The sequence below is a fragment of the Homalodisca vitripennis genome, chromosome 1 (genome assembly GCF_021130785.1).
Source record: "Homalodisca vitripennis isolate AUS2020 chromosome 1, UT_GWSS_2.1, whole genome shotgun sequence".
Lineage (NCBI taxonomy): Eukaryota > Metazoa > Arthropoda > Insecta > Hemiptera > Cicadellidae > Homalodisca > Homalodisca vitripennis.
This window is the reverse complement of record NC_060207.1, coordinates 145007165-145032018: the sequence shown is the minus strand read 5'-3', so window position 1 is coordinate 145032018 and position 24854 is coordinate 145007165. Positions and strand designations below refer to the sequence as shown.

The following is a 24854-nucleotide window of genomic DNA, read 5'->3' as shown; positions in this document are numbered from 1 at the left end:
CGTTTTTTTATAAACCCTTTCTCGTTTCCAGCGTGTACTATAATTATTCTTTTTCCTTTGCTAACTGGTACTTTACATCCCTCATTGCTGTCGTCAGTCCAGGCTTTAGGGATTGCAAGAGTCGTATGGATATAAGTTTCATCCGTATAAATAATGGGTCTGTTCTCAGATCTGTACTGAGTAATTTTGTTCAAAAAAAATACTCTTTTCTCTCGGATGTAAATTTTTCCTACCAATACTTTTCTGTCATTAGTAGTCTTCTTCCATCTAAAATTCATTTTCTTTAAAATGCATTGAAGAGAGAAAAAACTACCTTTAAAATTAATTGAACTCTTCAGAACAGATAGCAGAGATTTTATTGTTGGTCTTTCGCCATGAATTCGGTGAAATTCATTTATAGTCCTCCTAATAACACCTATATCGAAATTGTCTAGATCGGTTTTAGGTTTTGTACGATTTCAATTCTTTTTCGGAGTGCTTAATTCTGCATTGTCTTGAATTACTTTTTCCTCTCAGAAACTATTTTTTTTTATAGTTGTCAATGGCACGCCAGTTGCAGCTTTTACACGGACGAGAACATTGTTCATGTTTATTGCGGCGCCACTTTCTTTCTCATTTTTCATGTATTCATAAACGTTTGTTACGATTTCTCGAGCTTGGCTATGATATACTTTACCACTTCCAACTCTTTTCATGAAGTTTACACCCGCCATTTCAAAAATCCTATAAGCAGTAACGGCGGCAAAACAGTGCAAGTATCACAGAGGCAAGAAGAGTGTTGAACAACAAGCGCGAGGTCCGCACTACACAGCTCCGCGATACAGACTGAGGAGTGAGGAAGCGTTACCCCCACTCCTCCAAATGACAAGTAGACCACTGCGCATCGCCAGGCCAGGGCCCGTATGGAATCTCTCCATCAGTACACTATAGTATTTCAAGATACAATTTCTAATACCTGTGGAAAAGACCATTATTCCTTTAGCATACTAAACGTATGAATCAATTTTTATTTTATCAATCTTCATTACTTTACATAATCAATTAATAGCATTTTTATACCGACAAAGACTTATTTTAACAAATGAAAATTTTTCAAAGTTTCAATGTTGGATTAATTTAAAATAAGAAATCTCTCAATTTTTTTTCTTTGCATCCTGTGGCAGAAACTTATTAGAAACTACACATCATCCTCCTCCGTCGCGTAGACTAATAGTGTCTGCTCTCTATAACTGAGGGATCAAGAGTTGATATCCCGAGGAAGTCCAACCAAGCATAGACACGATTCATAGTATACTTTGCGAATAAAGACCAGTGTAATAAAATAAATATCATTGTACATCGAAGCCAGCATAGCTTAAAGCTGAGGTTAAAGAGAGATAAAAAAATTTCACATTACGTCAAGTGGGAAGATTATCCACCGTGAAATTAGCGTCAATTTGTCGTCCAGACCGTGAAGTTATCGTCACTTTGTATTCAATGAGTAAAATTAATTAAAATGTAGCTTCCACTGTTTAAAATTATCCATGAGACAAATCCAAACAATGCATGCAATGAAAATTTGCAAGCAAACGCCTTGAAAGCTATATTTTAATATACAAACGCCAAACAGGTGGTGTCGACCGTCAGAAGATTTATCGTATAAACTAAATGCACGTTAGACATGGCATTTCATTGCGGGCATTTGTTTGGATTTGTCTCAGGATGGATATTTTTAACCGTGAACTCACGTCTAATGTGCATTTAAGTTTAGACGATAGACCCTCTACGGTCTAGTTGTTATATTTTGGATTTTGTTTTATTATAACTAACAGACACCTTCATGAGAATGTTTAATAGAAAAACGGTGTAGGTTTGGAGAACGAGCGCTTTTTAATAATTAGTTTTATACATTTTAGCCTAGTATTTGATTTATTGAAAGCGCCTTCAATGTAAGAACTGCAACTTTTACGCACGGATTACAAAGGGCGATAACTTTACGGTCTGAACGACAAAGTGACGGTATTATACACGGTGGTGAAGGTTATATATAGAAGAATTACGTTACTAAACAACAACATAACCTTTAATCAACTGAATTGGTACTGATAGGGAAATCGTCTACCAAAAACATTTTATTCGTTATTATTGTGATATATATTATTTGTATTCTATTTAGTTGGCCTATTTCATAGTAAATTCAACAGTATTATCATGGTAAAAATCGCAAAACCTATAGTTATTGGTAGTGTTATAGGTACTGGATTTGCAGGTGCCCTAATGATAAAGTAAGTTCATATAATTTAAATGTGCACTAGACCTATCTCTCTGATAACTAGATAGTGTTAGGTTAAGCAACTAGTTGACTGTTTATTCTACTAATGCCTAAGTAGCCGACTAGTCAGTTGATTTGACTGGTCGGAGTTGAACCACTAGTTTTAGTAATATGAGTTACATTGCGTTTTACTTAGAGCTTATACTTGAAACATTGACGACTAGTAAATTTAGTCGACTAATGACTAGTATTTTATATAGTAAAGGTTTAAACTTGTTCACTTGTTAGTAATGAAAAGCTTCAGATATCACAACAGTAGACTGTACAATAATCAACTAGTTTAAGTTCAGTATACATTTTTTGTTAGTTTTTCTACCTACCAAAGTTTATATCCCTTGTACTTAAAAGTAAAAATTAAGTATTGTAAAGAAAATGCTCAAGTTTTGTAACACGGTCCTATGATTTGTCAATATTAAATTACAAAATTTGTACTCACTCTACAGTAAGCTACATCATTGGTTTGAATTGTATTATTTTTGTTTTGTATTTTAAAGTGAAAACAATATTTTATTAACATTTTGTGGACAAGTCTACTCCTTCTATAATTTTCTACTTGGTCGGCAATTGAAAAGTCATTTAGAAGGAACTGGCGATGTTAGCAAATATATGTACTTTTGGTACTTTGGGATTATACCAACCACACCCAGACATGAATCGTTATTTGACATTTTGCTTCTACTGATTACTAGATTAGCGTAGAACAATATTTCGTCAATATAAAACAGGAATTGTCTTATCGCAAACCCCTCCCCATCCTCAGACAGAGGTCAAAGTCGAGCGGTCTAGTAGATAACGTGATTGCAGAGTCTCGCCGCCCGTTCAGCTGGTGCGTCGCTTTGTTGTACTTCCGTGTTTTACCCCTACATTTCTCCAAACACAAAAATTCAACAAAAACAAACATTACCAAACAAAAACTAAACTCATTATTGAAAAATAAAAACACTCAAAACTTGTTTTTATTCTTGATCACACTCTGCCACCCAAAATGCGAGTGCCTCCGGCGCTGATGTCAACGAAAGAAAAACATCCCTCGAGATAGTACCTATCAGTAAAATATCAAATTCTAGAGGGGCTGATCAGAAATATAAATTGAATTGTAATGGAAAGGCAATTATGTACCGTGCAAAAAACTTAAATAATCATGTGATGCCGCGCGGCCTGCCGTAATCGGGATTCTCAAGAAAGATAAGATAACAGCCACAACAATACCGATCACAATACCTGGAAATGCTTGTAAGTTTGTAATTTTGTAATTAAAGAGTTGTTTTTTCGTTCTATCATGTTTGTTTCTATAAATTTATATTTTTGTGTTCTTCATACTGGTGTGGTCGGTATAATCCCAAAGTACCGTACTTTTTGCAAATAATAAATATCTGAAATTATATTTTTTAAATTTCTCACAGTAAGGGAGACAGTTTTTTAATCCATCAGCCAAAGGTAGTTCCAAATAGTGTTGTACTATAAGAGCAATCACAGCTGACAACTAGAATTATCATTAGCAACACAGTAGACTTCTTTTCATGTCAAGACAAGAAAAACTAGTTGACAAGTTTTCAAGACTAGTCTAGGCAGTGTTAGTCGAATAGTCACTAGTCGGTTGTAAAAAGTAGTCAATAGTCCCATAACTATAGCTAGAGGGTATATTTTAAGGAGGTCATATGCTAATAATGACTTATGCTTGTAAATGTATAGTTAGTCTATTCAGAATTTATAATAAGATTAAATTTAATTTTTTTCTTAAAATTCATGTGGTGGTTAACTGAAGACACCCAATTAATTTTATTACATTTCCAGCATTAATATGGTGTTAGTTTTATATACAATATTTGAATTTGTTTTTCTTTTATTTTTATTTAAATAATTGTTACATATTTTGAACTAGACGCCTAAATCTACTAGGGAGTATGTATGTACAAATGCTAAATACACAGTGTATTGTATGTAAAAATGTGCATTGACCAATGGCTCATACTAGACTAGAGGCAGTGAGAACTACCGGACTATGAGACATAGGACGGCAATTTACCTCACATGACAGAGTTCATTTGATTATCAGACTATCAATTGATATTATACATGTTCCAAAGCTCAAGGCGTTTAAAACGCTGTTTAGCGTCATACACATTTTATAATGTTAACAAGTTTTTGTCAGTAAACTGAGAGACTATATAATCATCATTAGAATGATTCTAGATTGAACTGAGAATAATAAATGAAAAAGAGCAAAATGTGTGTCTGTGTTAAAGAATTGTGGTACCTAAGTCCAAATGTTAATATAACTCCTCAGTATGACATTTGCTCTACTCTTGTATTGTCACTGCAATAAAGATTTGACTATTGATTATATGATTTCATAATCCAGTCTTGGTTTATTTCACTAAAAAAGTTTGCACAATTTCTTCCAAATTTGACCCCAAGAACTTCCCTTGGTTGCCTTCGAAATTAAATGTAATTATGGCATGAAATGTTCTAAACAGTTGAATTTGTACTGCTACAAAAATATTTTTTTTGTATTCTGGATCACAAAAGAAGCTTCTGTTGATGTGTTGAGTATGATTTACTTCTCCAACAACTCAGGTTTTGCACATAGTGTTCAAATTAAACATTATTTTTCAAATCATGAATCTGAACCTTCAAATCTACCTGGGTGCTTGGAAAAATTTAAAGAACAAAGCGACTAGAAGCCTCCACCATTATCCCCTGATCATCCCGTTGAGTAATTTATCAATGTTATCCTCTCAAATTTGTCAAGTACATCTATCCAAAATTCGTTAAAAAATAAGAATAATTTAACAAAAATTTAAATGAAAGCTATTAAATTGCTCAAAAACAATAACAATATTATTATATTACCGGCAGATTAGGGCAACAAAATTGTAATTCAAAAAATTCATGATTATTGTAATGAAGTACAGAGACCACTGGCTGATGATGAAACTTACCAACTACTGCAGACTGATCCATAAACAAAAGAATCTAACGAAACCATAAAAACGTTTTTAGAACAACGAGGAGAAGACGAAGATTTATCATAGAGAACTATACTAACACCAAAATTCCCCAGAACTCCAACATTTTATACACTTCCGAAAATTCATAAGAATGTCAGACCACCACCAGAACGTCCAATTGTTGCTAGTTATGGGAGCCCAACTGAAAGAAAATCAGGTTACATTGATAACCAACTGCAGCCTTTTGTGAAACTACTTCCATCTTATATTAAAAAATACTAATGATTTTATTGTTAAACTCTTTGATAAACTATTGATGTCACATCACTGTATACCAACATCCCACATGATAAAGGTATAAACGCAACTAAACATTTCCTTGATACTAGATCTGCACGTTCAAAGCTCTCTACTCCTTTCCTTTTAACACTAATAGAGTTTATCCTAACAATGAACTGTTTTAAATTCAAAAATAATTTCTATTATTATTAAAAAAAAGAAAAAAAAAAGAAATGAGGGAACACGGATGGCACCCTCTTATGCAATCTTTTTATGGGCTTATTTGAACAAAATTTCTTAAATTCCCAAAATAAACTTCCTCTGATCTGGTATTGTTACATTGATGATATTTTCTTCATATGGCACCATGGTGAAAATCTCCTTAAAGATTTTCTATATTCCCTGAACATTAAATTTCACTTGGAAGTATTCCCACACAATGTACCTTCCTAGATGTTGATGTGTTTTTAGAAGAAGGCTTTCTTAAAACAAAAATTCACGTTAAAGATACCAACACTATGAAATACTTAAATTATACTAGCTGCCATCCTACACATGTAAAAAAAAGTATTCCAAAAAGTTTAGCCATTCGAGCAAAGAATTTATATAGCAAAGAGTATGATTTCACAAATTATATTAGCAAATAAACCAACACATTCAAAAATTTAAATTATCCTGACAAACTTGTAAAAAATCAAATTAATAGGACAAGAAATTTTAATGACAACAAATCTTTTCCTTTAGATGAACCTAAATTTACTACCAAATTCTACCCCGGACTAAACAAAATAAACCCTATAATTAAAACTACTTTTTATATTCTACAATTATCATCGGAAACTAAATATATATTTTCAAAACCACCTAGGGACATCTTTAGAAGACCGTCAAATCTTAAAAATATGTTAGTCCAAACCAATCTTAAAAACAAAAACTGGGGAAAAAATTTAACGGTTATAAACCCTGTCAAAAACAATGTAGTATATGCAAAATTATGTTGTCTAGTCAAAATTTTAGCAGTAACATAAACAGTAAAATGTATCCAATTAAAGGAACTATTGACTGTAATTCAAGCAGTGTAATATATCTACTAAATTGTAATTTTTGTAATAAACAATATATTGGTCAAACCTCTAACCCTCTTCGTATCAGAATAACAGGTCACCGTTATAGTATTGTTCATGGAGATGACAAGCCCCTCACTGTACATTCCAGGGAACATAATCAGGACAAAATTGAAAACTGTTATAAACTAAAAGGCATCAATAATGTTGCATTGCATACCAATGAAAATATAAATAGATTTAATTTGAGAAGGAGTGGAACTGCTCATCAACTTGTTTTAAAATCAAAATTTCCTTTAGGTTTGAACATTCGTTCATTTCTAAATGTAGTTATTTTTACTCTTTGGTATTCCTGATGAAACATCAGCTGTGATGTATTTTCCATTATTTATTATTCTATTTCAGTTCTTTTTTCTGATTTATATTTCTAGTTAGTTTAATAATTTAATTTTGTAAATATTTATACAATATTCAATGTTACGCCTGAAGAAGTACACTGAGACATACAAAATTTATAAAGAGTTTACTAATATTTGGTTTTTTATTTTTTGTTGTTTATTTTTGTATGAAGAGAATTCATATTGATATTCACTCATTTTCTAAAGTAGATTTCTGTGGATGAGTCTATATCCACATAATTAATATCATGCATGTTTTTCACTACATTAATACCCAGTTGATTACTATCAAATATAAAGACTTATGTAACAATTTACATAAACAAACAATAACTATCTATGTAGGTTAACTATTAGAATAACCTTAATTTGAAGGTACCATAAAGTACAATTTTATTACCAATTGAAAGGGTTTTTAACAAATTGGAATGTGTTCTTCCAGTAAAATTATTAAAGGTAATGTTGAATTACCATATTAGTGAATGGTGAGTAAAAAACACATAGTTCTTGAAAATATCTTAATTTGTGAATAAGATATTGAATTTTAAACTTAATTATCCTAATTTAAACACTTTTTACCAGCATACACCAAATAATCATTGGTAAAAAAGATGTAGTAAACTACATGATATAGTCTAAATATTTAGTCCCCCAAATCAAGGTCTGTTTAGAATTTTGTGATTATAGTTTTTATACTCATAAAATAATATTTATTTGTAATTTTTGTATTTACATGTAAGTAGTATATTTCTTCCTATTCAAATGGTTTTATAAATGGAGTAAAAATATTCAATCCTTTAAGTAGTTAGTGTATCAGAGTTGTGGAACAAGTGACAGGCTTATACTACATCTGCCAATATGAAGAGTAATTCGTCTCTTCGTATTGAGAAAAAATTATTGCATAAACAGTAATATAAAATATTAGCAATTTATTGAAAAATATGTGATTATAGTTTTGATAAGCTACTCAGTTTTGCAAGAGATAATTTGTATTAGTTATTGAAATGTTAGAACCTAATTGTTTCTCCTATTTGTGTTTCAGGGATCATTTTGGTGGAAAGAAATATGAGGAAAGTACTAATGCAGATGGCAAAGTCATAGTTATCACAGGTGCAAACACAGGCATTGGTAGAGAGACAGCCCTGGAACTTGCAAAGAGGAAAGCTAAGGTTGTGATGGCTTGTCGTGATATTAAAAAATGTGAGAAGGTAAAATATTTCTCTTACAAAATATACAGTAAATATTATTTAAAGTAAAAAATCAAAGTCAAATATACTTTATTTGAAAATAAAATCTTACAAATGTTACAGATAGTATCCAAGCACATAAAAAGGCGTTCATGTTTGTAACATTATAGGCTACACTAAAATTCATTTTACTTTTGTGGCAGTCCAAGTGTTCTTCCCAGTGATTTCGTGAATCCTGTTAACCTTTTTACCGTCACTGCCGTATTTATTTGGCCATTAGATTAGACTCGAAGTCCGCTATGTGTCTGTGTGCTCTGTACTCAAGAGTGACATAAGAACAAAAATATCAAGTATGCTTTGCCGCACCAGCTGCATGTGTAAGTCAGCTGATTGATAGTATTTGTAAATATTTTGTAACCAAATTCAAAAGCTTTTTACATTTGGTTAGTGCTTTGACTGTGTAAACTGCACTAAGTTTGTTTTCAATCAATACTAATATTTCACAGTATTTATTTTCAGAATTAAATCCATTCTCTTGACTTTCCATACAGTTGTACACAGGCTCACATTCATGCACATACTAAATTCTTGGGAGCAACCCTCAGGATTGCAACACAACACTGTGAATATCATTCCTTTTATGAACTCACCAACTGAGTAAAATGCATAAGACATCAGGTAGTGTTTTAATTGGTTTTTAATTTTTTTTGGTTTCTAAATTTAGTGTTTCAGCGAGATTGTTAATGAGTTTGATCCCAGCTTGTGAAGGGAGGTGTTCAAATGCCGCTGTTCTATGTTGTCAGGCTCAAAAGCGCTCCCGAGCTCTTGTTTCTTATCTGTGTATATCACACCTCTGTGTCAATATACACTTTAATTGACAGTAAAATGAAGTCTTTATAATTTACATGCTGGTTAGAGTTAGCAAGTTGAGCTCCCTGAAGGTACAACTCTGTTGTTCAATTTTTCGATGATTAGAACAGCCTTTTTTGCAGTTGGAATACTCTTTCCAAGTTTGATATGGCACAACTGCTCCACAGAGAAATTTCATAGGACAGGTATAGAAATATTAATCCGTTGTAAGTCATCATTAAAAAATCAGACATATAAAGCTTTAATAAATTTCGAAGAACAAAAATTCCAGATGCTTATTTAGCACATTCCCTTTACATTTTTACGTATCCAGGTTAATCCTCTATCTAACTGTATTCAAAGAAATTTAACAAATAATTTTCCAGAACAATATTATCCATCGTTACTGTTGAGGTTTCATACATATTCAACCCCGATGTATAGAAGTTGATGTAATTTGTCTTTTTATAATTAGTTTTGAGATTATATACCACGAAATTTGAAACAATTTTCCCATATGAGGTTGATGCATGGGTGTTATTTACATAAATACTACTTGATACTGAATTCTGGACCTGAACACATTGTTTTCTGCTACTCAAGTATGTGTGGAGCCACAGGTGTAGAATGCCACATACACCACAGCCTTACAGCTTGTGTAGTAGTATACCATAATTAACAGTATCAAATGTTTTTGAGAGATCAAGAAAGATATTGAGTGTCCTTTGATGAGTTGCAAAGCCTTCTACAATAAAATCAACAAGTTGTATTATTGCTCCAACAGTAGAATTTCCTGGTCTGAAACCAAACTGTTGATCTTTGTGTTTTTCGAGAAAATTAAGAAGTCAGTCCAGAAACAGTTTTTCAAAAATTGTGCTAATACAGGTAAAATTGAGAATGATTGATAGTTACCCGCTATTTTTGGATCACCTCTTTTGAAAATGTGCATGACTTTTGCAAATTAGAGTGTGGATGGAGGATGTCAGTTTTGAAAGAAACATTTATTATTTTTATCAGTGGACTTAAAATATGATGATAACATTGTTTTATAAGCAACATTGATATGCTATTTACTGTATGTCATTGGAACTTTTAGCCGAAAAAATTTGTACAATACATCCCTCCTTGTCCTCACACAGACAAGAGCCAGAACCATAGATGAAGCAGGGGTGTGTAGGGATTGTATCTAGTTGCAATTTTTAGTCAGCATTAAGATAGCTTTCTAATGAGGAGACAAATTTATTAAATTGCAAGCCTATTGAATTTGGATCAGTTAATTTTACCCCATCAGCAGTAAGCTCAATGGTTTTTGAAAATTATTTATTTGTTGACTTTTTTATAATGTTCAGGATGTTATATAAAAGTTTTATGACTGTTTTAGTTTATTCGTATGATTTTGCAGCAGTTATAATTGTTTTAAATAAATTCTTTCGTAATTTCTTTAGAAAGCCTTGAATTTATAATCATTAGTTTCAGGATATTTCATTACAGAATTTTAGTTTATTTCTAGAAATTAGAATTCCAGATCTTATTCAGTAATTCTTCTGAACTTTACCTTTTGGTCTTATTTTCTTGAGGGGATAACAAACATTTAAAGTTGAACATAAAATAACTGTAAAAGGAGTCAAATATTGTGTCCACAGAAGTAAGAGTCTAAAAATTGGAGCCAGTCATCGGGTCAGCAACATTCAAACAGTCAGCTAACTTAGCTCTTGTGTGTTCACTGTTTTTTTATGTTGCCAGTCCATTGGATTGATCACTCTGGAATTGAAGACTAAGCGCTGTTGTGCTGGACTCTACAATCCTTAAATTCTTCCAATTCGTCAAAGAAAAAGTTTAAGTTTCTATTGTTTTATGCCTAAAAACTTAACAAGGCATTTCAGATTTAGTATTAAGGACTCTCAATGATGATTTAATGAGTCTTTATAAAAATAATATTGAATTATAGATAATTGTATTCTTTTTCAAATTCTTTGTTCATCTTGCATAGTAAGTTCAAGATGAGGTTATTGAAACAGTTCAAATAAAATAAAAATTATACCTAAGTTGATTTTAGATTATAATTACTTCAAATTAAATTTCAATTTCTGATTTCAAAAATTATCTGATTATATGATTCACACATTAAAGTTGTATTACTTTCGCTAAAGTTTAAACAGGTTGTATAAAAACAGTTCATTTAAATTTGTTTAAAAATAATTTTATTTATTGTTATATTTGATAAGTCATGAAAAGACTTGAATCTTGTAGAAAATAAAAATGTTACTTATCATTGCTGTTGTAGGAATAAATCATGACTCACCAAATGTGTATCATTTCTTCACTGTATAAATTACTTCACGTATTCATGTATGTAGTTTACCAAGAATCAAAAGTTTGACTAACCATAATAAAATACTCTTGAAATTAATTAATCTCTAATTTTCTTAGCAATACTCTTACTAATTAGATGTATCTTTTTCAGGCTCGAGAAGATATAGTTTTACAAAGTAAAAACAAATATGTGTATTGCAGAACATGTGACTTAGCCTCTCAATCGTCTATTAGGAAGTTTGCTGAAAGATTCAAAACAGGTTAGTAATTCTGATGAGTGGAGTTATTATTGATGATTGGAAAGGCTAATAGTTGTCTTATATTTGCCATAGTTGTGTATTACCAGTATGGTTTGGTGATACTGTTGCCCTTGACAAGAAGAATTGATGCCAATATTCCACATGCTACGATTTCTCTATCTGTTTCTTATACAGTTTTAGAATGATACAATGGAATATTTGTACGGAGAGATTAATATTGTATTAAATATGTAATATTTTTCCTGTTTGTTTCACACAAAAATCAAATGTAGGTGTTACCATAATCCAGTTGTGCACAACTAAATCTTTTGGAAGACTCAAAACTGACCTGGAGGCAATTTATGACCCTTTTAATAACAATGTAGGTTTAGAAAATAAAATAATGTAGGAAATTTCATTTTTAAGATTTACTTTATATTACTATACTTGTTATACTTACCTTTATACTTATAGAAATTGTATTTTGAGTATCATGTTTTTCACTAATGTTTTTAAATTAATTTTTTATATGATTGTTATATTGTATATTGTCAGTAATCTATATTTTAAAAGAATTTATGAAAATCTAATGGCAGTCAGCACAGCAATTCTAATGACATTTATTTGGTCCTTTGACTACAAGAAACAGACAAGTCCCTAATGATGTTGGTTTGATGTCATCTGATCCTTCTTCCTCTAAAAGAAGACGACTGGTACCTCCACCAGCTAATCCTAATTTAATGATGTATGGTTCTTTAACCACCAACAATTTTAGAGTGAGTGGGCTATTTCCAAATTGTTTGTTTAGATTTTATCAGGGAAATGGTGACATAATTGCTAATTATGGTTCTGGACGGACTATTCATGACTTGCTATTCTCTGGAAACTGAGATTATGGACATTATAGTGTCCTGAAGGCTAATTGTATAACACCTATGAGGGAAACAGTTGATATAAGTTCTGTAGTCGTTGATCCTGACATTAACACGATTAAAGGCAATGCCACTCTTGAATGGCCGCTATGAGGCAAAGGCCAGAGCCCAAAAAGAGTGAGAAAGTTTAAATTTACTATGCGAGAATATGTTTTATATAGAATTGCAGTCTGAGAAAATGGTCCTGCAGGTGACTTCAATCCAGTAATAAATACTGGAAAACTTACTCAGCAACTTTTTTTGGACTTATTACTGCTGTATTGAAGGAGATAGACTGAAGTTTGTATGAAGGGAACAAACTAAATTGCGCGTTGAAATATACATAGGCTTAACAGATACTTTACATGTGATGGCTGAGCATGAAAAGTTGAGAGTAGTTCAGATTGTAGTTTTGCCTTCATCTTTTTTTGGGAGTCTAAGAAATATGATGCAGAATTACCAATATGCTATGGCATTAGTGAAAAAGTTTGGCAAGCCATACATCTTCATAACATTTACTTGCAGTCATGCATGGTCTTAAATAACTGACAGTTTTCTTCTTGCGAGACATCAAATAATAGGCCAGTTATCGTGGTACAAGTTTTTCATGTTAAAATGGAAAAATTGATAAGACTAATTTGTAAAGTGGAGAAATTAAAAGAGTTTTTGTACACTGTGGGATTCCATAAACGTGGACTGCCCCACATTCCCCTGCTTTTAATGAGATAATTCACCCCACATTGCCAGATAATTTTAAGTTTAGGAACCCAGAGGTCATTAACAAAGTTGTATCTACTCAAATTCCCAACCCTTCAAATAAAGAATTCTATGAATTAGTAAAAACTCTATGGTACATGGACCCTGTAGTCAACTCAATCCTCCTTTTGCATGCAAGAAGGAAAATGTAAGAAAGATTTCCCAAAATCTTTCATTGAGGAAACAAAAAACATGTAAATGGCTATTCACTTTATAGGCTTGTTGTGTGACTTACCCAGGGTGTGTACTATATATTTGTGAGAAATTCAAACTCTCCCAGACCACGTAAAATTACAGTTTGTTATTTACAGAACACAAGGAATTGGACGTTTTGATAAACAACGCTGGGGTAATGAGATGTCCACTTTCAAAAACAGAAGAAGGAATCGAAATGCAGCTAGGAGTCAATCATATGGGTCATTTTCTACTCACTAACCTTCTTTTGGATAGGTTAAAGGTACATTTCCAAAACCTCACTATTGTTACTATTTTTCTTGTAGTGTGTTGTTACAATTGCGATATTTTAAGAAAAGACAGTGATTATTCAATGCTCAGCATTATGTCTAATACACTTTTAATAATCAGAGAGTTTTGTTTGAGCTTTAACCCATTGAGGAAGCAATTAACCTAGCCTTTCTGGAACTGAATGTTTGAATTTATTTTGGGAAAAATGCATGCATGTACTAAAATATTAATAGAATGAGTTTGGTTACAGATAAATTAGTCAATTTTCAGGACATTTTAGACTATTTGCTCTTGTAATGACTCATTTCATACGCCCATCTCACATTCATTTCAATACTTAGGCCTAATTTAATTTAGAAATTTGTTAGTAATAATAATTAAGGAATAATTATTTATAAATTGTCTCAAATTTTAATACAAACAATAATAAATACAAAATTAAATATATCAAAATTAATCAAAATTCACCTTATTACATATAAAATTCAAAAGTTATAAAGTAAACTAAAGTCAGTGATACAGTGTGCAGGGATGATTGTTGAAGAGTGAAGAGAGCAGATATTTGAAAGGTGGAGAGGAGAGAGGGATCTGGAAGAAGTGAAGCAAGATTATTATTATAAAGAAACTGGTTACATTTATTCAGCAGTATTTGAAAGGTTACTTTATTAAATTCTTATTATCACTGAAGTACAAAGAAGCAGAAGACAGACATTGGGTGGGAAAATTCCTTTTAAGTTTAATAGTGATTCATTGGAAGAACATAAAACCCAGGAACATTCGATTTGGCTAATAATTCAAAATTAATATAATTAAAATTTAACAACAATTATTTTTCAAAATTACAATATCTTATTTAAAAAAAACCCAATATTTCTATTTCATTAAGCCAGCACGACCACCCTGCCCTAAAAATTAAGAATTGTATTTAAAAATTTACCATTATTGTATCCTCCATCTTGTTTCAAAATTCAAACTTGTATGTCAATTAATTTATCATCATTAAAGTTCACATTTATATCATACTGAGTTATTTGTTATTTCTAACTATAATCAGAATACAAATTAAGTTTAACCATTTATTTAAAGTAATAATAGTAGTAGGATATTACAAAATTCTACAATAGTGTTTGTTGCTTTCTCCAAATAATGTTTTATTAAATTTATTTAGTATGGAAATCAAAAGCAACTGTCCTGTCTATATTCTATTACGTTTTTTTTATCTGTTTCAATAAATTGTTTTATTCAAGACAGCACAATGTTTTTTTACATGGAAAACCAGTTTTTGTTTGATTACTTAATTATAAAGCATAATAACAACAACATCAAAATCCACTTATTTGTTCACTTTTTGATGATTTTATGACAAACTCCTGAGTTAGTTGTCTGAGAGAAGGGGTAAAACTGTTTGTTATATTCAATTGTTATTATTAAAATTATAATTAAAATAAACTATTTGTATTACATACAATGACCATTCATGTAATTTTTATAATTCACTTCTGTTTCAGTCTTTGAGTATCTGTGTTATCTCAGTATCACTGTCTAAGTATCTGTCTACTTCTGAAGTACACAAATTGTCTTGTTCCATGAGGTAGCAGAAGAACTAAAAACTCATTCAATAACTATAAATAGTTAAACACTAAACATTGAGAACAGAAGCATGAGGGCACTAAACTATGATCTAGCGGAAAAACAAACAAATACGTGATCGTTAGTGTCTAGAAAGAGCACGAGTGCTGCTTGGGCAAGATTATTCAGTCCTGCTCGGAGTGGGGCTCAGGCAAGTTCCCCCAATGGGTTAAAAAGATATAACTTTTTATATCTTTTACTTTTTACTTGATTAAATTATAGGATAAATGTTTTAGTCTACTAATTCAGTTTTTTCAATGTGATTACTGTATGTATTTTCCAGCAAAGTGCACCTAGTCGGATAGTGAATGTATCTAGTACAGCACACAAACGAGGGAAAATTAACAAAGAAGATTTAAACAGTGAAAAGAAGTATGACGGAGGAGAAGCCTATAACCAGAGTAAACTTGCTAATTTGTTGTTCACAAGAGAGCTTTCCAAGAAATTAGAAGGTGAGTGAAACCCCTTCACTACCATCATATTATAGAAAGTGTAATAGAAGAATTGTTCAAAAAAAATTAATTTTCATTCCTGTTGTTCTACTACTCATCATTTTCAATACTATAAAAACTAAGCCTCATAGTAGCACTTTTCCTGATATTTATACATAATTTTTAAATTTCTGATTTCCACATTGATGGGGCCTGAGCCAGGTTGTGGGATCGCCTTCTCCAACATTAAAGCTCAGGTCAAGGAGGAAGCACCTTATGAAGGTAGGCCTTAGTCAGAGTAACGAATGTAGACTCTGTGGAGAGGAGGAGGAGTCAGCGGAGCACATTTGGTTAGATTGTCCTGCCATCGTAGAGACTCGGAAAAGATACCTAGGAGCATATCTCCTCAGCCCCAAGGACATTAGAGAACAGGAGCCCTTAAATCTGATTGGTTTTTGCAAAAGCCTCGGTCTTTGAGGGCACAAAATTAAAGTAAGGGAGGCGCAAAGGTCCTTATAGGACTAAGCGCGGGGACAAACTGTCCTTTTCCCTTAGGAAGGAAAAAAAATTTCTCATTGTTTTCTTAGATCTTATCACTGCTTAGTAAAACCATTGCTAATAAAAGATAGCCAACCATTCATTCTGTATTGCATAGATTATAGATTGGTTTCTTTATCTCAGAACAGATGGCATTGTTACTGTTCACAATATTATTGTAAAGTGTAGTTTGCACACATTTAAAAACGGTTTTTACATTCCTTAAATTCCAGTGTGAGATGCTCCCATCTCTGTAACTCGTAAAATAGTACTCATTTTTCTCTGCAAAATAATTGTTCACAAAGGTGATTGCCTCTGATTGACAAAAACCATTGTCCTCAGAGCGCAATTTTAAGATGAGGAGGGAAAAAGAATTCGCTTGGGGCTAGATCTGCTGAGCAAGGCGGATGGTCAAGCAGTTGAAACCTTAATTTGTGGATTTTGGTTGTGGCAACCGCTGAGGTGTGAGACGTGTGTTGTTGGTGAAACAGGATTTTATTCTACAAATGTGGCTGTTTTTCTGCAACTTGTCAAGTAATCATGTATAGTATGCTCTTGTAACGGTGTTTACTTTTTGAATTTTAACTACCATTTAAACACATAACTGAAAAATATTATTTTCAGTTTTTGTCAAATGTTTACTGGATTTGTAGAATCTAACACATATAAAAACTACTTTCTTATTTTGCTTTTAATTGTTTACACAAAAATGGTTTTTATTGTATTTTAAGCAATTTATTTTACATTTATATAAGATATTGTAAACCGTATCATTTTGGAGACAATTCAAATCAAGAAATCAAGAAATCTTTATTGTCTTTAAGCATTTGACAATGCAATGGACAACATCACTTTTTCTTATATATAAAAGGCCTACTCCTATCACACCTTTAAAATCCCATAATACAAGTGTAATGATTAGACAGTAAGTCAAAGTAAATTTTATATGTACATGGTAGATGTGAATAACGCCACAATTTGGTCATTAAAAAGAAAATAAAAGTAAAAATGGTTTTAGCAGCATCTCGTTAAATATAAAACATATCTAAAACATTATATATACAATAATATTAAGTAGTAAATAAAAACAATAAATATATAACAATAAAACAAATAAAAAGTAACAATAAATAGATAACAATGCAACAAATAGAAATTTACAATAAAATAGGTTTAACAACAATAAATAAATAACAATAGATATAACTATTAACAAAAACATAACTATTAAAAAATTAAAGTACTAATATCACAGGTTAAGTAGTCATTTAAAGAATAAAATGTATTATCAACAAGCCAATTAATCACAACACTTTTAAATCTACTAATGGACACATTCCATGCTTTTTCAGGAAGTTTATTAAAAAGTTTAATCTTCATATAGATAACAGTGCCTTTGGTTTTCTCCAATCGAACATTCATCTGTTCAAGCATATATTTTTTTCTTGTACAGTAGGAGTGTATTTCTTTTCTACTAATAAAACTGTCTAATTGTTCTTTAATACTAAGTAAAGTACAATAAATATATACTTATGGAAGGGTCATAATTCTAAATTTTTTCAAAGTGTGCAAAATATACAAAGCATTTCAAATATCAAAGTATTTTTTAAGATTAAAAAATGTAACATCTTTTGTTTACCTTGAATCTTAAAATAATTACTTTCTTTTACAGGCATCCACTTTTGAATATTATGAACTTAAAAACAACAAAAAAGTAACCATCACAACTTTTTTATTTATTAATGCAAATAATTTATTTTATTTCAATCGTGTACTACAACTAATCCTGATAACAACTATACAAACCCTGGGGTTTGGGCTTGAACTGTGTGTTCTATAAAGAAATTGGTGAACCGCAGCAAAATACAATCAGCCTGCAGTTTGGTAAGTTTTTCACTGTCGCTTGTAGAGTTATAAGTGAAAAATTGTTCAAACTATAATAAAATAGTTTAATTTTCACAAATTATGGAACAAGTGTATATAATACACTGACAATTGCTGAACAGTCTGGCATTGTTAACTCTGAGATCCAGACATATGAGTTTCTTTAACATTTACCTTGCTGCTGTGATCATCAAACCGTTTGTGTGGATTTGCAGGGACTGGTGTGACAGTGAATGCTTTACATCCTGGCATTGTTGACACTGAGATCACCAGACTGAGTTTCTGTAACAGTTACCTTGCTGCTGTGATCATCAAACCGTTTGTGTGGATTTGCAGGGACTGGTGTGACAGTGAATGCTGTACATCCTGGCATTGTTGACACTGAGATCACCAGACATATGAGCTTCTTTAACAGTTACCTTGCTGCGGTGATCATTAAACCATTTGTGTGGATGTTCATCAAGACACCAAGGCAAGGTGCTCAAACTGTCCTGTACGCCAGTCTCAGCCCAGATCTTGAAAAGGTGTCTGGTAAATATTTCAGGTAACAAACATTAGTGATGTGTTTAGTGTTTATGGCGTTGTACAATTACAGATGGGTATTATTGTGCTATAGTTTGTATAACTACTTGAGAAATTTAATAGGAAACCTGTTAGTTTTCATTGCAGTGAGTGTAATCTGTGTATTACTGTATACATTATCAAAGTGTAACATCGATGTGTAATCATTTATTTTCTGACATCACATTCCACTTTGCAATAAAAATAAGAAACATGGTTTTATTACAGTAAAAAGTAGTTTATCACAGTATGAAAGTATTTAAACAGGCAAATTGCATTAAAAAAGGTATGTACTTAAATTGAGTAACCAAATCATTTCTAGAGTAAATCAGGACACGTCCAATTCTTTAACCCCCCCTTCTTACTGATCAACTGACCAAATAGTTCCTTAGATGAAAAACATTTTTCTGATTTATTTATCCAGATCTGTTTTATGTATTATACTGTATAAATTTAAACACAAGCACAGTTTGTATGAGTTTTCTAAATAGACTAACTCAAAATGCCTATCATTAAATAATATTCTTGTATTATAAAAAAGTCTATATTTTTTTCCAAAATATACTATACAAATTATTAATATAAATACTATTTCATATTTATTATGAAGTAACCTTACCTAAGTAGTTTCAGTATTTGCAGCTCTATACAACACCACTAATTAATATGTAATACTCTTAATACATTATACCGGGTGTCTTAAAAGTCCCCCCCCTCCCTTTTAACTCTCGTATGAATAGAGATGGAGTGCTTTATTTTGGGAGATATTTATATGATCATATGAGGAGTTTTTTGTATATGGAAATATTTTATTTCCAACCCCCCACAAATCAGGTATTTTGGGGGTAAGTAAAAATGTCTAAATAAGAACTCCTAGAAGTGACACCTCATTTTAAAGGTGTTATAAAAAGAAGAAGGATTTTGCAAATTAAACTGAAGGTCTCTAATGTTATTCTATCAAATTTTGTGGCCAGTTAAAGTTTGAATTTATTATAAAACCCTCGCAATTTAAGTTACATTTACAGTTATTGTAAGTCAGATCAAACATTAACTCACTAGTTATTTTGAGAACTTATGACACAATATCATGAAAGAAGTCATTACAAGAATCAACAACCATGATTAAAACAGCTTTTATTAGGTTTTCTTTCGTTTGACAGAAGCCCATTAGGAAGTCCTGGGAATACCAATAGCTGGTTTTGCCATGTCATCTCTTATTGGTTAACAGTTCGTTTGTGGAACATATTCAGTACACTTTTATACAGTAATATCAAACCCAATTTTGTTAGTAGTTTCAAATAATTTAATCTTAAGCCTAATTTTAACTCCCCAACTCGCATTACACCTTCTGCTGAAAGCTTTCTTAATAACATTTTTACCAATTTTTAGCCAACTTCTTGTGACTTGTTTGAAACTGGTATTTCTGACCATTTGGCTAATGTTTTATATTTTAAATCAGAAATTATGATGAACAAAAAAATCATTTCTGGCCCTAGGCGTAGCTTTCAGTAAACAGTGTTTTCAATTTTCTTGAGATATTACAACATTTATCCTGGGATTCGGTGATCTGTAATAACTTTGACGTTAATGCAAAATACAAAATATTTATAGGCATCATTAGAAACACTGTTCACAGCTTCCCAATCAAAACTGTATAAATCTTATCTATAGAACAAGACAAACAAAATTGGATAACCAATGGCCAAATTATTAGTAATAAATGACATGGCATCCATTTTAAATTCTTACTTTGGTAATATTAGTGATAGGTTAAATTAGTTTCATATGTTGTTAATGCTGTAAGTTTTATGTCACATGCAAACAAAAACAAGGACAGATTGTTTTCATTTCACAACTGAAAGAGAGGTAGTTGATATTAGATCCTTACTACAACAGAAAAAGCAGCTGGCTGGGATAAGATGTCTCCTTTTCTTTTAAATAAATGCTCTCATTTAATTACCAAACCTCTAATACATCTGATAACTACATCGTTTCAAAGTGGCATTTTCCCATATCTTTTGAAATTTTCAGTCGTAAAAGCAGTGCCAAAACAGAAACACTTACATACTGTTGATAATTTGAGACCAATGTCCATACTATCTACCTTTTCAAAGGTATTCGAGAAGATCACCCTCAAGATACTGTGATTATCTTGAAAGCAACAACATCTTATCCCCTATTCAATTTGGCTTTTGACATGGGTGAAGTGCAGTTGATGACATTTTTGAGTTTGTAGACAAGGTTTATAGAGCCATGGATGGGTCACACTTTGCTTGGGGCTTCCTGTGACCTATCCAAGGCCTTTAAATGTGTTGATTTTGAAGTGATACTGGGAAACTTAAATTCTATGGCATCAGTGGAACTGCCCTGAACTGGCTACAATCATTTTTGATGAACGTCAACAAATGGTAACTATGGATGATAATGCTCAAAACAGCTACGAAAAAGTCATCTCGGGTGTCCCTCAAGGGCCAATTCTTGGTCCATTCCCCTTCCTTATCTATTCAATGATCTCCCAGAACTCATGTCTAAAGTGCCAATTCTAATGTAAGCTGATAACACTTCCATAGTTACCTGGCAAGTGACAAAGATGTCCTTCATCAATCCTTAATTCAAAGTATCCAACAACTCAATTTCTGGTTCGATGCAAACAGCCTAAAACTAAATCCTAATAAAACACAGTTTGTAAATTTTCATTTAGATCATTACAAAACTCCTCAGGCAGACTTTTCATTTCCCCAGTCTGACTTCAATACTATTATTTGTACTAAATTTCTTGGCTTGTTAATCAATAACTCCTCACTTGACACCAGTATATTGGTTCCTTACTTCCTAAACTCAGCAAAGCTTTCTATTCAATTCTAACTCTTTCTCAAGTTGTTGATATTTAACTCTCCGCCAAGTGTATTTTGGTTATTTTAATTCCTTAATGTCACTTCCTAAAATTTTCATATTATACCTGCATCTGTTATAATCATTTCTCAGATTACATAAAAAAGGAGAATATTTTATAAAATTCAAGAGAGAGATTTGGCTTTTCTATCCAGCCATTGCTTTTTAGTGTTCAAGAAAATTCTTTGCTTTTACTTCAAGCGCATGTATAATCTGTCCTTTACTAAGCGTTGGAATTTTTTACATTATAAACTAGTTTATAACCATGGTATTTATTTAATATATAATTTATTCATTGTGTTCTGAGACAATTGTTCTGGATACACAATGTCATGGTGAAAAAGCTGGGTCCTACTTACCCTTTTTTTGATGAGTCAGCATTGCATACTTAGAATAATGTTTTGCCAGATTTCTGCTTTGGGAAGCTTATTTGTAGACTCAGCCACCCAACATGGAACAAGAACTGCCTACTTTACCCTTGCCACTCTGGAATCTCATGTAAGATATGGAATTGTATCTTAGAAAAGAACTAATTGTTGGGATTTAAAAAGAATCCTTATTTAACAAAAAGAAAAAACAATTAACTGGTTCCAGTAACTTATGCAGGGAATTTATTGGAATAGTGCTTTACATCTTTTAAACAAATGATTTCACAATATCTGGAGTAATACTCCAAAGTTGTAATATGTGCTGAAGACACTGCACTTATTTTTACTGATAAAGGCATATAACAACTTGACATCAATTTAAATAAAGCTTTTTGCAAAGCAAAACAAGCAAAATACTGCTACATAAATGTCCTGGCAATAAATTAAAACAAGACACAGTTGCTATTTTCAACAAAACTGACATGGTGGTATTCCAGAGAAAGATGTGACAAATTCAACAAATTACTTAGGCTGATTCTAGACAACAAACTATCTTAGAAGGCTCTTATGAATAAACTTAACCAACAACTTAGCACTTCTTTTTATGTTCTATATCAAATTTTGTTTATAATAATAATAACAGATATGGCTAAATGACCGTTCATTTCTATTCTTTGTATCATCTTGGATGCAAAATAGAACCATGAGAGCACTAGAATAAGCCCATGAAAAGGCTATAGGGAAGCCTTTAGTAAACAATCTTAAAAGTAGTAGCTACTTATCTTTTTTAAACAACCGTACATTCTGTAATAACTGGTTAGATAGTCAGAAACTATAAAATCTACAACCCAAGAAATAAATAAATCTTTGTTCTTGAAACATACCATTTCAGCTTATGAAAGTATTACATGAGTGTATAGACAATATACTTCAGTGCAGTTTCAGACTTTCTGAGAAGAACACCTATAAAATGCTTGAAGACTTATCACAAAAACTTGCTTCTCCCTCTGGAGAAGAAGCAAGCCTGCTTATTTACACAATTCAAGAGTTTATGAACGGATTTACTCATGCGTTAGAGATTGATGACAACTTTGTATATTTTACATTCACTATTGTTATGACAGATTTTTTCTGGATTTATATAAATAAATAATACCTAGTGTTCTGCTGGACAGCATTTGCTCACTATTAAACTTGTAGGATTGTAATTTTCAAGCTATTTGGCTATGTTAAGGGACTATGTATAGAGAATCTATAGAATTTTATGATAAGAATGAGTTTATAAGTGTTTATTACAACCCACACATCCAATTGTTAATGACAATAGCTCTATAATAACTTAATTTTTCCAGTGACTGCAGAGAGGCAGAAGTGTCTACAGAAGCCCAAGACGACACCACAGCTCGGTGGCTATGGCTGGTCAGCGAAAAGTGGACAAAACTTGCTGGATAATTTCATTGATATAGTATTTTTTGTAAATAGTAGTATACTACATTTATCATATAAATAATATTATTCATGTTATATTGTTTTTTAATAGTTTAATCTCTTTTGTACCTATTTTCTTCCTTCACCTTAGTTGAATTTAAATAGACCTTGAAGTAATTATTTAAGTAATGTACAGAATACTACATAAATCAAGAGATAGAAATGAATTAGTCACTGTCACTCAAATACAGGATTCTTGGAAAATTAAGGTTTTGTTTTTTATAATGTAGACTGCTATTGTGTTAGGTAAAATAAATAATAAGTAGGACACCTAAAAAATTCTGGACACAAGATAAATAATATTTGTTTTTATTTTCCATAAACATTCTGCTTTTAAACATTACTTTCTTATAATTATAAATGTTATGTAGGAAATATGAATACATAATAATTACCCAATTTATTGAGTGCTATAGATTTATAAATATCTGTCTGAAACAAGTGAAATGAATTTTCTTTATGGATAATTTTATGTAGACCTGTTCAAACACAAAGAAATGCATGGTTGACTAGTATGAATAGTATTTTTTGAGCCAATATATTTATCCTAATATTGTAAAAAATAAGTATAAAAAATAAATGTTTATTTGAAATTTTATTTTGGCACAAAATATCAGTAGTACACTTTATTAAAGAAAATTGATTATATAATTTGTTATTTATGCCTCAATGAACAATTAAAAAAATAAAAAGTACTATGTTGCATTTTTTTAGTATATAACATAACTTTTTATTATATATTAAAAAATAATACAACTGAATATAATACTGCTATGCAAAACTTCACTACTATAAATCAGATGCAATAGCAAATGGCAGTAATTGCAAGGTCTGTAGTAACGAGAACAGCTTCTCCATTCAACTTCAATAGTTGGCAGTGTTTCAATCCATAATGTAAAGTATTGTTGTATACATCAGGAAACCTTTTAGCAATTCAGAGCATAAACATGTGATTGCATCATAAATAACATAGTAAAATTAAAATATCTCATCAGACTTGTCATGTGTTGATGGATGTTATATCTTGTAATGGTTTCCAAGATAATTTTCATAAAATTTCTGGTTTAGTTTATCTCTGGTTATAACTATATATATGCATGAAGAAAAAAGAATTTTACTTTTCAATAGTGGTATTGGTCTGTTATTGAAACTTAACAGCTCGACACAACAACCAATCAAAATGTTGAAAACTGTTTACTGTGCAGAACCTTTGTTTCATTAACTACAAACATATATTATATTACATCCAAGGAGATAAAATCTCGTCTCAATGCGACAGAACTAGATTAAACAATATCTTTATGCAACTGGCCCTTGAATTCTATCTCTTTTAGTATTTTT

General features: G+C 31.4%; 1 protein-coding gene across 1 annotated transcript; it reads left to right on the top strand.

Moving 5' to 3' along the window:
- The first annotated feature begins 2017 nt into the window (after positions 1–2017).
- Positions 2018–23549, top strand: LOC124373166 (retinol dehydrogenase 13-like). The gene is made up of 7 exons (XM_046831568.1): positions 2018–2264; positions 8046–8211; positions 11504–11612; positions 13570–13715; positions 15636–15804; positions 18541–18748; positions 23378–23549. Exons 1-7 carry the CDS (start codon positions 2191–2193, stop codon positions 23475–23477), a joined length of 972 nt encoding a protein of 323 aa, XP_046687524.1. The 5' UTR covers positions 2018–2190; the 3' UTR covers positions 23478–23549.
- The last annotated feature ends 1305 nt before the right edge of the window (positions 23550–24854 follow it).

What these genes read in the sequence shown, in the direction of transcription:
- LOC124373166 (XM_046831568.1), top strand. Translation starts at nt 2,191, where the DNA reads ATGGTAAAAATCGCAAAACCTATAGTTATTGGTAGTGTTATAGGTACT. An exon ending in ATATTAAAAAATGTGAGAAG is followed by an intron (nt 8,212 to 11,503) that starts GTAAAATATTTC and finishes TATCTTTTTCAG; the next exon opens with GCTCGAGAAGATATAGTTTT. An exon ending in GCTTTCCAAGAAATTAGAAG is followed by an intron (nt 15,805 to 18,540) that starts GTGAGTGAAACC and finishes GTGGATTTGCAG; the next exon opens with GGACTGGTGTGACAGTGAAT.